This window comes from Erinaceus europaeus, chromosome 18 (genome assembly GCF_950295315.1).
Source record: "Erinaceus europaeus chromosome 18, mEriEur2.1, whole genome shotgun sequence".
Classification (NCBI taxonomy): domain Eukaryota; kingdom Metazoa; phylum Chordata; class Mammalia; order Eulipotyphla; family Erinaceidae; genus Erinaceus; species Erinaceus europaeus.
Genome location: NC_080179.1, coordinates 24,751,811 through 24,766,687, shown reverse-complemented (window position 1 = coordinate 24,766,687; position 14,877 = coordinate 24,751,811). Strand labels below are relative to the sequence as shown.

General features: G+C 38.4%; 1 protein-coding gene across 1 annotated transcript in view; it reads right to left on the bottom strand.

The window, feature by feature from the left end:
- SCN7A (sodium voltage-gated channel alpha subunit 7) overlaps window positions 1-14,666 on the bottom strand; it is a 105,425-nt gene extending 90,759 nt beyond the window's left edge. The window contains exon 1 of the mRNA XM_060177771.1: window positions 14,352-14,666. Coding sequence (XP_060033754.1) covers window positions 14,352-14,361 — 10 coding nt within the window. The 5' untranslated portion in view covers window positions 14,362-14,666. The remainder of the gene's footprint in view (window positions 1-14,351) is intronic.
- Window positions 14,667-14,877: the final 211 nt, after the last annotated feature.

The following is a 14,877-nucleotide window of genomic DNA, read 5'->3' as shown; positions in this document are numbered from 1 at the left end:
ACAGCCAGAAATTGAGAGGGAAGGGGGTGACAGAGAGGAAGAGAGACAGAGAGACCCCTGTAGTCCTATTTCACCACTCGTGAAGTTTCCCCATTACAGGTGGGGGTCCAAGGGCTAGAACCCAGGACCTTGCACACTGTAGTGTGTGCACTTAAGCAGGTGTACCACCATCTGCTAATTTTTTTACATTGAATTATTTAGCAATTATTTATGAAACACAAATTTATTAAATATACCAGGCAGCAGTGTTGAAAATATAATAAAAGTATAGGAAGCAGGAGGTGGTACACCTGGTGGAGGCCACACATTAACATCTAGTAGGATAGAGTCTCTGCTTCTCACCTGCAGGGGGACAACTTCATAAGTAGTGAAACAGTGTTTCAGGTGGGATTCTCTTTCTCTTTCGCCCTCTCTCTCACCTTCCCCTCAGTTCTTCTCTGTCTTATCAAATGAAAAGAAAGGGGTGGGGGAGTGTTGTTAAAATTCGGCAGGCTCTGGCTGGGCGGGCTAGCTTCACGGGCGGGTAACAGAGACGCGGAGACAACGGCTGGGCAGGGAAGCTGTATTTCTTTATTCAGGAACAACGATTCATAAACTAAGACAAACTAATCACCAAACAGAACTCTGCTGTCTCTTTGCGGCGGCGCAAGCACTCTTTCTTTTACTCTCGAACTCAGGAACTCAGGAACCCTCCAACTCTGGCACTCTGAAACTCTTCCACTGTGGAACTCTCTCTTACTCTGTAACCCTGAAACTCTCGAACTCAGGAACTCTCTGACTCAGGAACCCTCTCTCGGGGTTCCTTGGGGCGGGGCCAAGCAGGCCCGCGAAATTAACAGGACTGATCCAATTCTCTTGGCGGGGGAGGGCTAGAACAAACCAATGTAAAGCATACGACAGGGGAGAAACAAAATGGCTTCTGGGAGGGGTGGATTTGTTGTGCAGGCATCAAACCACAACAATAACTCTGAATGCAATTAAAACTTCATTAACTAATTAATTAAATACTTTTAAAGTCGCTGAACTTAAAGAATGGAAGACAGACTTGTGGGCAAATATCAATTAAAAACCAAGTTATCTCACTCATCTCTGAAGAATTATCAACTTTCAAAAGTCCAAATATTAAACTGTGATCTACACTGTTAGATGTATATTCCACGGAGGTAATTTGTCCAATAGTCTGAGAATGATTAATGCATTTTCTTGAGGGAGAGAGCAGTTAGGATATTAAGATTTAAAATGATACTGTCAATATATACAGAATATAGTTAGAAATCCAGAATGGGCAAGATAGCTAACCAAAGAAGGTGCCTGCTTTGCCATATAAAAAATCCAGGTTCAAGCCCAGTCCCCATTGCACCATGGGAGGCTTGAGTGTTCTGGTGTCTTTCCATATCTCGTTCTGTCTCTGTCTCTGTCTCTTTTACTGAAAAAAAAAATCCAGAGTGATGAATTCCTGGGGACAAAAAACAACAAAGTTCCTACCTCAGATTCAGATTAAAAAAAAAAAACTATCTGCAGCTAGTCAAAAGTTTATTAAAAACAATGAACAGAAGGAAAGCTTAGGAGCAACTGGAACATCAGGATGGGTTGCAGGACACTGGGGTTAAGTTCTCAAGGATTTCCTGCCTTGCTGACAGTTGCCACAATGACAGTGATAAAGGCAACAGAGTATAAGGTTATCAGGAACCTTAAAATAAAACTGATTCTGCTTTAACTATTCCCAAATAAAGGCCACACAAGTTTTGGTTCCCTAGCAATGACTCTGGGAAAGAGGTTTCATCTAACATTCTAAAACCATCTAATATCCCCAATTTTTCCAGATGTTCTCCAAACTCCTACAGCTTTATGAAGTTGGCCTCTCAAATTTCTAACTACCCCTTTGTTACTCCAGCAAAATAAGTAAGTTGCAAATGAGCCAGGATCTTCCTAGAATTGTTTTTCTGGTGGACTCAATTTGTTAGATCCTTGACCAAAAATGCCTGGCCAGTGGCCATACTAGAACACAGAAAGAGAAAGAAAATGGCCTATGCTGCTTTTCAAAGGAATGCAAAGTGGTCATCACCATTCAGCCAGAGTTTACAATGTGTCTTCTATCAGGAATTTCTTGATACAGTTGACACCTCTGCTATATTTATGACCTGATATCAAATTTTGCTTAAAATAAATATAGAGGTGGGGGTCAGGTGGTGGTGCACCTGGCTGAGTGTACATGTTACAATGTGCAAGGATCCCATTTTCAGGGGAAAAGCTTTGTGAATGGTGAAACAGGTGTCTCTCTGTCTCTCTAATCCCCATTCCCTCCTGATTTCTGGATGTCTCTATCCAATAAATAAAGATAATTTAAAAATTTAATAATGCCAAGGAGATATTTAGTGGCAGGAAACCAGATTTGTATGCATGATGTCCTAGGTTCAATCCCTTGCATCATCATATTCTAAAGCTCTAATCTCTGTCTCTCTCTTTCTCTACCCACCTATGAAAATAAAATTCTTAAATCATCAAAATAAAATAAAGAATTAGAACTCACCCTGAACTGCTTGAGGATCATGTACAACCCACTGATTCCCCTGAGTATACTCTATTTTAATATTTTTCTTGGGGGGGATTAATAGTTTTCCGTAAATACAGCTGTTGGTACTAGTGTAAAAATTCTCAGTTTTCTGCAAAACACTTTCATTCCCAGCCTAGGTCCTCCACCATCATGTACTTGAGTAGTCTCTTAACTTGCAGTGACACTACTGCATTTCTCTAAACCTTCAATTTTGCCCAGCTTTTAAACAGTACAATTAAATTTATTGTCCCATACTATAAACCCCAAAAATCTGTGACCATATAGAAGAATTCTAAAACAGTTCATCTACATTATAAAGTCTGTCTCTACTAACTTAGTCCTGGTTAAACTACAGATGGTCAAAGGACCTTCAACATTGTTCCAGATGCTGGGATGCTAAGTTCAAGTGTCAAACCTGCAGCTCAAAATTCTTTGGCCTCTTAGAGATCGAAGAGTGATGGACTCTGATAAACACAGTGGTCCCAAGTATTAAAGAGAAAGAAAACTTTCTCACTGTAGTTAGTCTGAATTACACCAACCCTGGCGTCAGTGAAATTACTCACAGCCTGTCATGGGTATGACACAGGTTCAAGCCTAGCCCCCTGTAATGAAGGAAGCTTTGAGGTTCTCCAAAAGGATAAATAAAATAGACAAACTACTTGGCTATATCTACAGTGACAAGAGAGAGAAAAAGGTTGGATAAGAGCAATCTTAAATGAGAGAGGTGAATTTTTTTCTCTTTTCTTTTTTAATTTTTATTTATAAAAAGGAAACACTGACAAAAAAGATACGATAAGAGGGGTACAACTCCACACAATTCCCACCACCAGAACTCTGTATCCCATCCCCTCCCCTGATAGCTTTCCTATTCTTTAACCCTCTGGGAGTATGGACCCAGGGTCATTATGGGGTGCAGAAGGTGGAAGGTCTGGCTTCTGTAATTAATTCCCCACTGAACATGGGCGTTGACAGGTTGATCCATACTCCCAGCCTGTCAAGAGAGGTAAAATTATAACCGAAATGGTTGGAAATACAATGTATTATACAAGAATACTATGAACATCTTTTTGCAAATAGACAATCTAGATGACATGGATGAATTTTTACAATCATTACCAACTCCCAAGAGGAAATCAATAGCTTACACAGGCTAATCTCTAACCTAGAAATTGAATCATTAATCAAAAAAAAAAAAATCATTCAGAGGGACCAGGTGGTAGCACAATGGGTTAAGCACACATGGCTCAAAGTGCAAACCCGTGTAGGGATCCCGGTTAGAGCCCCCAGTTCCCCACCTGCAGGGGGATCACTTCACAAGCGGTGAAGCAGGTCTGCAGGTGTCTATCTTTCTCTCCCCCTCTCTGTATTCCCCTCATTTCTCTGTTTCTCTCTGTCCTATCCAACAACAATGACAGCAGTAACAACCACAACAATAATAACGATAAACAACCAGGCTAACCAAAGGGAAAAAATAGCCTCCAGGAGCAGTGGATTGGTAGTGCAGGCACCAGGTCCCAGCAATAACCCTGGAGGCAAAAATAAATAAATAAATAAAACAAAACAAAAAAAACTCTCAAAGAATAAAAGTCCAAGACATATGGTTTTTATCAATGAATTCTATAACTTTCAAAGAAAAATTAACACTAATACTCCTTAAACTCTTCCAGAAAATTGAAGAGGAGAAAGCATTCCCAAACACATTCTACAAGACTATCATCTCCTTAGTCACTAAAGGAAAAAATAAATCTACAAAAAAGAAAACTATAGACCTATATCTTTGATGAGTATTGATGCAAAGATTCTCAAAATAATCTTGGCAAATAAAATTCAACATATTTCAACTTCAACAAATGTTGCTGAGTATCAGAAAAGTAAAACTATCATCTAATGCCTCTAATCAAAATCAGATAAAATACATAGATGTTAGACCAGAAACTCATATACACAGAAGAAAATATCAGTGAAATATTGCAAGATCTTAGCATCGAAGACACATTTAGAGACTGGAGGTCACAGGCATGTGAAATGTAAACAAGAATAAATAAATGTGACTATAACAAACTAGGAAGTTTTTATTAATCTAAAGCAAACTGCCCCAAAATACCCAGACAACTCAGCAAACGGGAGAAGATATTTACACATGACACATCTGACAAGTGACTGATTTCATGACTGGTATCAAAGATCTATACAGAACTGGTATATCTCTATGAAGTAGAAATAAATAAGTGGGCCAAAGAACTAAAAGACAGTTTTCTAAAAAAGACAATACACATGGCCAAAAAGAAATATAAAGAAATGCTCCACTTCACTTATCATTAGAGAAATACAAATTAGAACTCCACCAAGAGTTCATCTCACACCTGAAGAAATGTCCTACATTAACAAAACAGAAAATAACCAACGAGAGGTCACAGAGAGAAACCTGTGACACTATTGGTGGGAGTGTGACCTGGTGCAGCCCCTTTGGAATACCATAAAGAGAATTCTTAAATAAATAAAAATGGAATTACTTTATGATACAGTAATACCACTCTTAGGCATTTTACCAAAGGGCACACAAAGTCATAGCTGAATTATTCACAGGCCAAAGAGTAGAAGCAGCCTAAATGCCCATTGACAAATAATTGACTAAAGAAACTATGGAACATATATTCCAGGGAATATTAATTTAGCAATCAAGAAAGAGGACATTGCATCCTTTGGGATAGAGCCGGAGGTGACTATAAATAGCAAAAGAGATGAAAGACTACTAGTGGATAATTTCTCTTGCAAATTAAAAAAGAAAAAGAAAAGCAAGTAAACTTTCTAACACTTGTGAAATTGTTGTGTTAACATTGGGAGGTGGGAGCATGGGAACACAGAACTTTGGTAGTGTGTGTTGTGTGGAACTATACCCTGTAATTCTAAAATCTCGTACCTCACTATAATCACAGATTTTAAAAAATTAAAAAAAAAAAAAAAGAAAGCTCTGATGTGGTCTCTTCCTCTGCCTCCTCTGTCTCTACCTAAAAAAAAAAAAAAAAAGGAAAAGGAAAAAAAAAAGAAAAAGAGAATCATACCAATCCATATTAGAAATATCCTGGTGCTAATCTTTAAAATCTACAAGTCAGATATCCAACCCAAAAAGAATTTCTGTATATCTTAGGCTGCGTTTCTTGAGAGAAAAACTGATGTCATTTGCCAGATTGAAAGATACTTTTTGGCTGACTGCCAAATTTCCAGCAAACACCTTTATAAAGCAAGCGGAGACATCATTACATATAATTACTTTTTTTTTTTTTAGAGAGTTTCAGTTGCAAGAGAAAGCGGGGGAAGGGAATAAGTGGAGAAATCAGGGCAGGACATGGGAAGCTGAGGCACAGAAGTTCTGAGCTTTACCAGTTGAGCTCTTTCCTTGGTCTTCTACATTTGTTTTCTTGGTCTCATTTTTTTCTTCTTTTCCTCTATTTTTTTCTCTTTCTGTCTTCCTTTCATCCATCCTTCCTTTCTTTTTCAGTTTTTGTTTGTTTGTTTGCTTTTCCTCATGCCTGACATCCTACATACTAGACCACATACTAGGCTTGCTTTTGACTACCTGCTTCAGAACATTACTTCTCCGGAACAGTCCCATTCTTTTAATTTCTTTTGGCATCTTTTATCTATCATTCTCTATGGACCAGTTTGGCAATGACCTTAACAAATGCTGTGATTCTAACAGAGAGAGAGCCCAGTACAAAACAACTCTGAAGTTTGAAATGAAAGAAAAACAACTGGAATATCCATCTAATACTGTTGCTTCCAACTCCTTCTACAACACCAAAGATTTTTCCTTCCACTTTGTCCTATTATTCTAACACATTCAATCTCAGACTTAAGTAGTACAGATGTCTTGAACCCTGGGGATAGTTAAGAGTTTGTCTATTGTTGAGAAGTAATTATTAATAACATTTCCTTTGCTTTTCAAAAACAAACTGCCTTGGATGATGAATGGCATGAACACCCAAAAAGTGAACCATTGCTTGGCTTCTCTGTCTCTCAGCTCTAAAGAGGCTTTGTAGATAGCATGCTGTATAAACAACTGCAGCTGTGACTTCTTAGAGATAATAGAGATCAGGGAAGAAAGGGGAGCCAGAAGTCAATGGTTTTCCTCTCTCTTCCCACACCATTTTTTTTTCCCTTGTTGTTCAGTCTGATTCCTAGAGCAGAGTCTGCCAGTAATGCACTCAGGCCAGAAGAAAGATTCTGCACATGGAGGAGGTGACTGACTGGATGATCATTTTTCCCACCTCAACATCTAAATAATCAATTCTGTTTTCTGAAAAGATGGAGTGGATCCTTTGATTGAGAAAAAGATACCAGTGATAGACTAGTTTTTACCAAAGAGAATGGTTAAGATTTCTACTTCATACCAAATACTACATATTGTTTTAATATACTTACCCAAAGATTTATGGTAACTTGCAAGTGTGTAGACCACAGAGTAAGATATTAGTTTGATGCAAAAGTGGTGATGTATTTTTCTATGCAAAAACACATCATGACTTTTCTGACAACCCAATATAAATGAACAAAAAGGAAGTAAAAATAGATCAATATATCCCGAGTAAGGATATTATCCAAAGGCAGTTTCACTCTGCCTCAGTAATTAAAGGATACAAATGAACTTCTCACTTAGTTTGCAAACTATTTTAAAACAAGTTATGCCATTATAACAATGACGCATAAGAGTGGTAAACAAGTCAATTTATGACTAGAAGGTACTACAAGCCAAAGTAAAGGTGACAGTTTTTTCACTTCTATCTGTAAGTACAATCAATACTGTTAAGAATGTAAGAAGCAGGCCTGAAGCACTTTAGTGACCAATTTAGATTGACATTTTTGTTCATTGGGGCCACTTGCCTGTACTTCCTAGATATATGATGGCTCATATTTCATCTTTCCCATATTCTATGATGACTCACTGCTAAATACTCTCCAGTGTTTTTCCCTTAAAGCTCTCTATCATTTTTTCCCCTTTTTTTCCAGAGTGTAGAACTCAAATCACATTAAGTACATTGTTTTCTGTCTTATGGAGGTTACCAAAATACTGTCTCTTAGGAAGCAGGAGCTTGTGAGGAAAGATGACTGAAACTCATGAAAATATGAATTATATGAATACAATTCAAATAAGAATCTTAACAGTAAAGTTCAAGAGAGGGAACCGAGATTCTTCTCAGTAAGGCACCTTTGGTAGACTGAGATACAGAAGCAGTATACATATTGGAAGAGCTCAAATGAGAGTAGAAATAAGCACATTTTTCCTTCTTTTTCTGAATTGTTTAACAATCATTTCTAAAATAAAGTTTCATATACTCCATGATGCAGCAATTCAATTCCCCCTATGAATATTCTTGCTGGCTTTACAAGTTAGGTTTGCCAAGGTGGTAATAACAGCATAATTTCAGTTTCAAAAATTAGAAATAAAGGTTCCACCATAAAGTCTAGTACACAGATCTGATTTAGATGGCGCAGTAATAAAAAGTGAGTCAGATCTATGCCTTTCTGGAATGACACTAAAAACAAATAATTTAGTGAAATTCATAATATTACAAATGACTTGCATTTTTCACTTCTCAATAAAACTGAACAGGATTCTTTGCTAGTATATGCTTAATGCCTCCCCTTTTGCTATTTCTGTGGGGAGGGACTGAAAAGTTGAGATTCAGTTGCCTTCTGGATAATATTGCTATACTACTTAGATGTCACTTATGCATATGCTTAACTCAAATTGAGAAACAAATAAAATACATGGCTGAGATGCACCTGGAATTTTGCAGCAGTTTGATCCTTTTTACTTGGTTTTCAGCTTTGGGGTTATTTTTCCACTTGAACAGCTTACTTCCTGTTTAGTTTAATTATCTGACTCCCCCCTTTTTCTCTCTCTCTTTGACAATATATGTCTTTTTTTTTTCCTTTTTGTATTTGTCTCTCTCTATGCCTGGATTCTGCCAACAGCTATATTTTGCTCCTAGGTCAACCTAAGTTGGCAACAATATATTCCCTTAATTCTAGACTCAACTTCTTTACTAACAATTTCAACCAACACATTCCTAGAAAATGTCAACCCACAAAGCAAAACTTTCCTAAGCAATTTTCTTACAAACCTAAATTTGCATTGCCACTTTGTTTTCATTGTATTCCTAAAAATTTTAATTGAAGCATTGCTCTGATTGCTCTGTATTTAAATACTAAGCAAAAAGGGAAAAAAATAGCTTTTATTTTCTTTACTTTTTAACCAGAGCACTGCTCTGCTCAGTTTTGTTTGTTTGTTTGTTTGTTTTGTTTTGTTTTGGGTAGTTCTGGGGTTAAACTGGGGCCTTTGGTGCTTCTGGCAGAAAAGGTTTTTTTGCATAGCCATCAGGCTATCTCCCCAGGACAGAAAAAGACTTTGTAACTGAACAACCACTAGCAAAAAAAAAAAAAAAAAATCCAAAGGAACAGCTCTTTACAAGTGACCTGGTCACACATATTCAGAGTGGACATATTCACATATTTAAACTGAGAAGAAATTTGAACAAAGGTGTCATATGACGCAGTTTTAGCACTGGTCTCAAATTTTCTAACAAGACAGAACCCAAAACAAGCTCAGTGGGCTTCTGAATGCCTTGAGGGGATGCAGGACAGTAAGTCTCCCTGGGAGGCAGAATCTCACCAGGGAGAGCCATTGCAGCTGGGACCAACAATGGAGTCAGGGAAGGATTCCAGGAACATGAAGGAAAAAGCTGTTTTGGCTTTAAAGTATGTCCACTCAAGATTCTCTTTGGGAACTTCATGAAGTTCACTAGCAGGGTCCCCTGTTTATATGAATACAGTAACAATTTCTGAGACATGCCTGTCTAGCCCATCAAAATAGGCATGCTATGGGAAGAAGGCCAGACTGCTTCCAGAACTAACTGGTAGTGTAACCCTAGTTCATCAGACTCATGACCAGAAGAATCTGGCCAGAGGCTATTTAATTGCTCAAGAGGGAGAAATGTATTCTTGCAGCTGCTAGAGTAATACAAAGGAGAGCTTGTTATGCATGTAATTTCCATACTCATTACTGATGGATCCAGAGAACTCTGGAAGCCACTGAAACTGTTGACTACAAAGATAAAAAACAAATAAATAAATAAATAAACAATAGAAATGTTCCAGAACTAGTACATTCATTGGGACCCTGGAGGCCTCTGAGAATTGGCTATTTACTTCCACTCATGATCACTCAGTTAAGCTAGTTTTTTGCCCCTAAACATTACTTTAGCTTGTCAAACATGGAGCCAAACACAGATATCCAGCCACTTCTCAAACTGGAGAGTGACTAGAGAGGAGGCTTAAAACCTATTAGAATGAAACTACATATGGACCAGAGTGAAAATATAGCCTGCATGCAGATGCTTAGATCATATAATTTTCTAGAGCTCGGGGAATGAAGCTGGTGAGTAGAGATTTTCATTTTTGTATTGAAAGCAGAAGGAAAGAAATAGTCCATTTCACACAGTCAATTCAGCCAAGAAGTATGGTCCCCAGACCTGCATCCTCTGATATTCTAGTTTAAAATCAAATGACTGCGTTAGTATCAAACTTTTTAAATGAAAATTTCCTCAAGGTGAAACCTAGTTTCAGCATTTCTTCCATCAGGCTTTGTTTGAGACTGATGTACTGGGTATGGCACCTAGGTGGCGAGTCAATCAACTGTTTAAAGAGTTATTCTCCGGGAGTCAGGCGGTAGCGCAGCGGGTTAAGCGCAGGTGGCGCAAAGCACAAGGACCGGCGTAAGGATCCCGGTTCGAACCCCGGCTCCCCACCTGCAGGGGAGTCACTTCACAGGCGGTGAAGCAGGTCTGCAGGTGGCTGTCTTTCTCTCCCCCCTGTCTGTCTTCCCCTCCTCTCTCCATTTCTCTCTGTCCTATCCTACGACGACATCCATAATAGCTACAACAATAAAACAACAAGGGCAACAAAAGGGAAAATAAATAAAATAAAAAAAAAGTTATTCTCCGCCAGCAATAAGTTAAATCCAGCCAGCCAGATGAACTGTGTACACAACAAGGATACTTACTTGCTAAGAGGATGAAGGTTCCTCCCTACTCATAGAGCACAACCAGACTTACTCTAGTTTATAAATACAGTTATTGAAAAAAAATATATGGAAATCATAATTCTAAATAGGGCAAAGAGATGTTTACTGACTGAAATGCATTCCTAGAAGCCCTTGGATAAAAACATTCTTTAAAATATTAAACGTTCCTTTTCTTTTCTTTTTAAAATAGTTTTATGGGGGCTGCTTAATGATACATTTGTTGACATGTGGGTACAGTTACTCATCTCACCATCATAGGTGTCTGCAAAACACTCTCATCCCCAATTTAGGTCCATTTCAACAATAATGTACTAGGACCCAACATCCTTTCCATCCTTTCTGTCCCCTTCCTCGGAATCCTTTGCACCACAAAAGGTTCCCATATTCAATATTATAGAGATAAAATGTTGCTTGCCAAGGCACTATTAGCTCACATAAAAAAAGGGCAAGAACTGAAGAAAAAATAAGGTTTGTGAAGCAGATGAAATTGCATAATGGTTATACAAAAAAGACTTTCATTACTGAGGCTCCAAATTTCCAGGTTGTAAGTTTCTAACTTTGGAACAATATCTGCACCACTATAAGCCAGCACTGGGCAATGGTCTGGTCTATCTTTCCCATTAAAACATATATATATATATATATATATATATATATATATATATATATGTGTGTGTGTGTGTGTGTGTGTGTGTGTGTGTGTATGTATGTATATATATATATATAAAATAAAATGAAATTAGTCTGTAGAAATTAGTACCAAATGACTAGTGGGTGACTGTACATTACTGATAGCTAGTGTCAGGAAGCAGAGATTTCAGAGTTCTTTCTTACAAAAGACTAATCCTGATGTTGGCTAGTATAAATAATGGTGGCAGACTTTCAGGAATTAAAAAAAAACTATCTCTTTTATACTAATATCACTAATATAAGCTTTAATGTTTTGTTGTTATTTGTTAATATTATTTTATTTTTACCAGAGCACTGCTTAGCTCAGGTTTATGGGAAAAGGGGGGGTTGAATCTGGGACTTTGGAGTTTCAAGCATGAGTCTTTTCGCATGACCACTATGCTAGCTATCCCTGCCCACCAATATAAGTTTTCAAGAGACAGTTTATGGTTTAAGGTTCTGAGTTCCACTTGTGTATCTGAGTCACATCTGTGTATCCCATTTGTGGTGCAGATCTTGTGGTCAAAATATCTAGGGTTGAGGTGTATAAAAGGATATATTGTTCCAAAGTTAGGAACTTACTTCTTCCCATCCCATAGAAGTAGTGGGGGTAAATATTAATTATCCTAGTAGTATCATTCCCACAAGGGGCTGTGAGATAGAAAGTCCAGTTCCTAGGTGTTTGGCTTGACCTGCTAATCAATGCCATGGCTGGTCTTAGGACCTGCTGGGTATCTAGAATCTGTTAGTTTCTTTTCTCAGGTTTGTACCCTATTCCATATTTTCATCCTATTGCTTTTTATCTTTATTTTTATTTTTTATCTTTATTTTTTTATTTTTTATTTTCTTTACTAGTGATTTAATAATGCTTTTCAAGACTACAACTACCACCAAAGTTCTGTGCTTGCCTATACCCCAGTTTTCACCCCAAACTACCACATTTCTCACACATAATCATAGAGACCATTGGCTACCTTTTCTTTTTCTCTCTTTATTTTTTTTAAGTTCATACATTTCTATTCTCTCTCTCTCTCTCTTACACACACACATACACACACATTATTATGATTTCTTAATTATCACTAGGTTTATCACTGAAGCTTGGTGCCTACAACCATTTATCCTCCCCCCCTTTTTCCCTTCTTTTTGTTAGAGACAGAGAGAAATTGAGAAGGTAGAAATACAAAAGAGAGAGAGAGAGAGAGAGAGACCTGTAGCACTGTTTCTTGGGAATTTGTCCCCAAGTCCTTGTGCATGGTAATGTGTGTGATTTACTGGGTGCACCACCTCTCCCCACCCCCATGTGCTTCAATTCGCTGAACTAATAATGAAACCCACATACCTGTCCTTCACCTCCTTACTTCACTAACCATAACTACCTCCAACTCCATCCATTTTGATATTAGATCCTGTTGTTTTAAAGACACTATGGGAATGGGGGGAGGGGCAAGAGTACATAATACTTGTCCTCTGACTGTAGGATTTTAATGAAACAGTAAAGACTAAATATGTATAAACCTTAATTTTCTCTGTATCAGTTAGTGAAGCAAATAAATTTATCAGTGTCCAAGAAACTTGATGCTTTCATCCCCATAAAGTAAGACCTCATGTGCAAAATAAATTTTAAAGCTTAAGAGAATAGGAAGACAAAACTTATTTAAGAATATTCAAAGCTGTTTGGGTTGATTTAAGAATATTCAAAGATGTTTGGATTGTTAGCAGGGCATGCAATTTTGTTAGGATGAAAACTTAATAGTCTACAAGATTCTTTAAATTATACAGGTGGCATAAATTCCTGAATAATTTAATTTACTTTGATCCCTTCTGTCAAAGCCCCTTTTATTCTTTTATTGAACTAGACTTAAAATGAGACCTAAAATACTAAAGTAGATAAGAACACAACAAATTTTATGCAATCAACAGTTACACATATCATATTCATAATGCCCTTTATGTAATTATAGTCACTTAGACCTCACCAGAATATGTCTGCATTTGATCTGTCACTAATGTCAAAAATAAAGATACTTAAAGCATAATCAAAAGTTAAGCTTGTTTTGCTTTCACAAAAGTGAAAAATCAAATTTTATCACTGTATATGCCATAGTCCTCCTCATCAGATTTATATTTATAAATTACTCTTGCTGGGCCTTATCTTATTTGTGAAACTCACAGCTAAATTATAAAAAAAAATCTTAACTAGGGCTGGTCATATGGTTCCCAAAATCCTATTTACTTTATTACCCAGCTGTATACTATATTTTGTCATAAACTACTCTTCTGAAATATAGCCAGGAAGAAAAATATTCACAAAAAGCAGCACCAATGCCCTTGTTCATTTCAAGAGATTTAACTGCCTAAAGCCTAAACTTGAACTCACCATATTAATAAAAGAAGCCTATCAATGTGTCCTTACAATGTATTCAACGTGTTTTTTTTTGTTTTTGCTTTGACTGCTATCAGATACTGAGATACTGGAAATACCATGTAACCAGAACCACAACATGTGCATCATCTCTTTTAAAAGAAATCCTCCAGAACCATGCATTTTAGTGAGACAGAAAGAAAAGAAAACCTGTTGAGCCAAACAGCACCAAAATACACCAAAAAATCACCTCCACGTCTCTAATGTTACCCAGAGAATTCTTACATGCAAAGCACCAATTCTGAAATCACTAAATTAGAATAAGAGACGGGATATCTTAGAAGCATATTCTATGCTGCATATTATGTTTTTCGTTCTATTTTAGCATTATGTCCTGCCATCGAAAAGCCACTGCCACGTAGGACTTCTAGAAATCTTACACTAATTGACAGTCCTGGTGCAGTGGTAATATTAACCACACATGCAGAGCAGAATCAGCATTCGCGGAACAGTACTGCTCCTGGAGTAGATCTTAATTCAAGCCCAGAATATTAATCTGGCAGGGACCCCAAAGGTGTGCATGGGGTGAGGCAGGCAGGGCTGAGTGGGGGAAGGCTGGCAGCAGATGGCTGCTATCAACATTCTGGGACTGGACACACAGCAAGAAAAAAGCCACTTACTTGCTACCATGTGATGGGCCTGCAACAACACCTGAGGGAACCCTGACAAACAGGGCTCCTTAGAGACCTTTTCTCCTCCAGGGCTTCTTTTCCTTCCCAGATCTCTCTGGTTCCCAGAGCTCTGGTTGCTGGGGTGTTGCTAGGCTGGCGTCTGCCCTCCCCAGCTGATTCCACTCAGCCGACCACAGCTCTGCAGAAGATGCGCCTCGCAAAAATGCCAGCTAGCAACCTGGGCACGGGAGTGGCTGCTCAGCCACTGACCCAGAGACCCCACCTGCCTGCGCGCAGTGAAGCCGCGCCCGCGGTCTGCAGGCTGTTTTTGTGTCCATCCCCCTTCTCCCCTCCTCCCCTCCCCAAGCCACACCACCCTCTCTCTCCCCCTCCCTCATCTCCAGGCCAGTGCAGGACTTCAACGACCAGACCGGCGTGGGCGGGGTGATGTTGACAAGGACCGGCTAGCAGTCTAGGCAGCGGAGGGAGAAAAGGCAGCAGCTGCGGTGTGTCCACCAGCTGTCTGGGAGGGGAG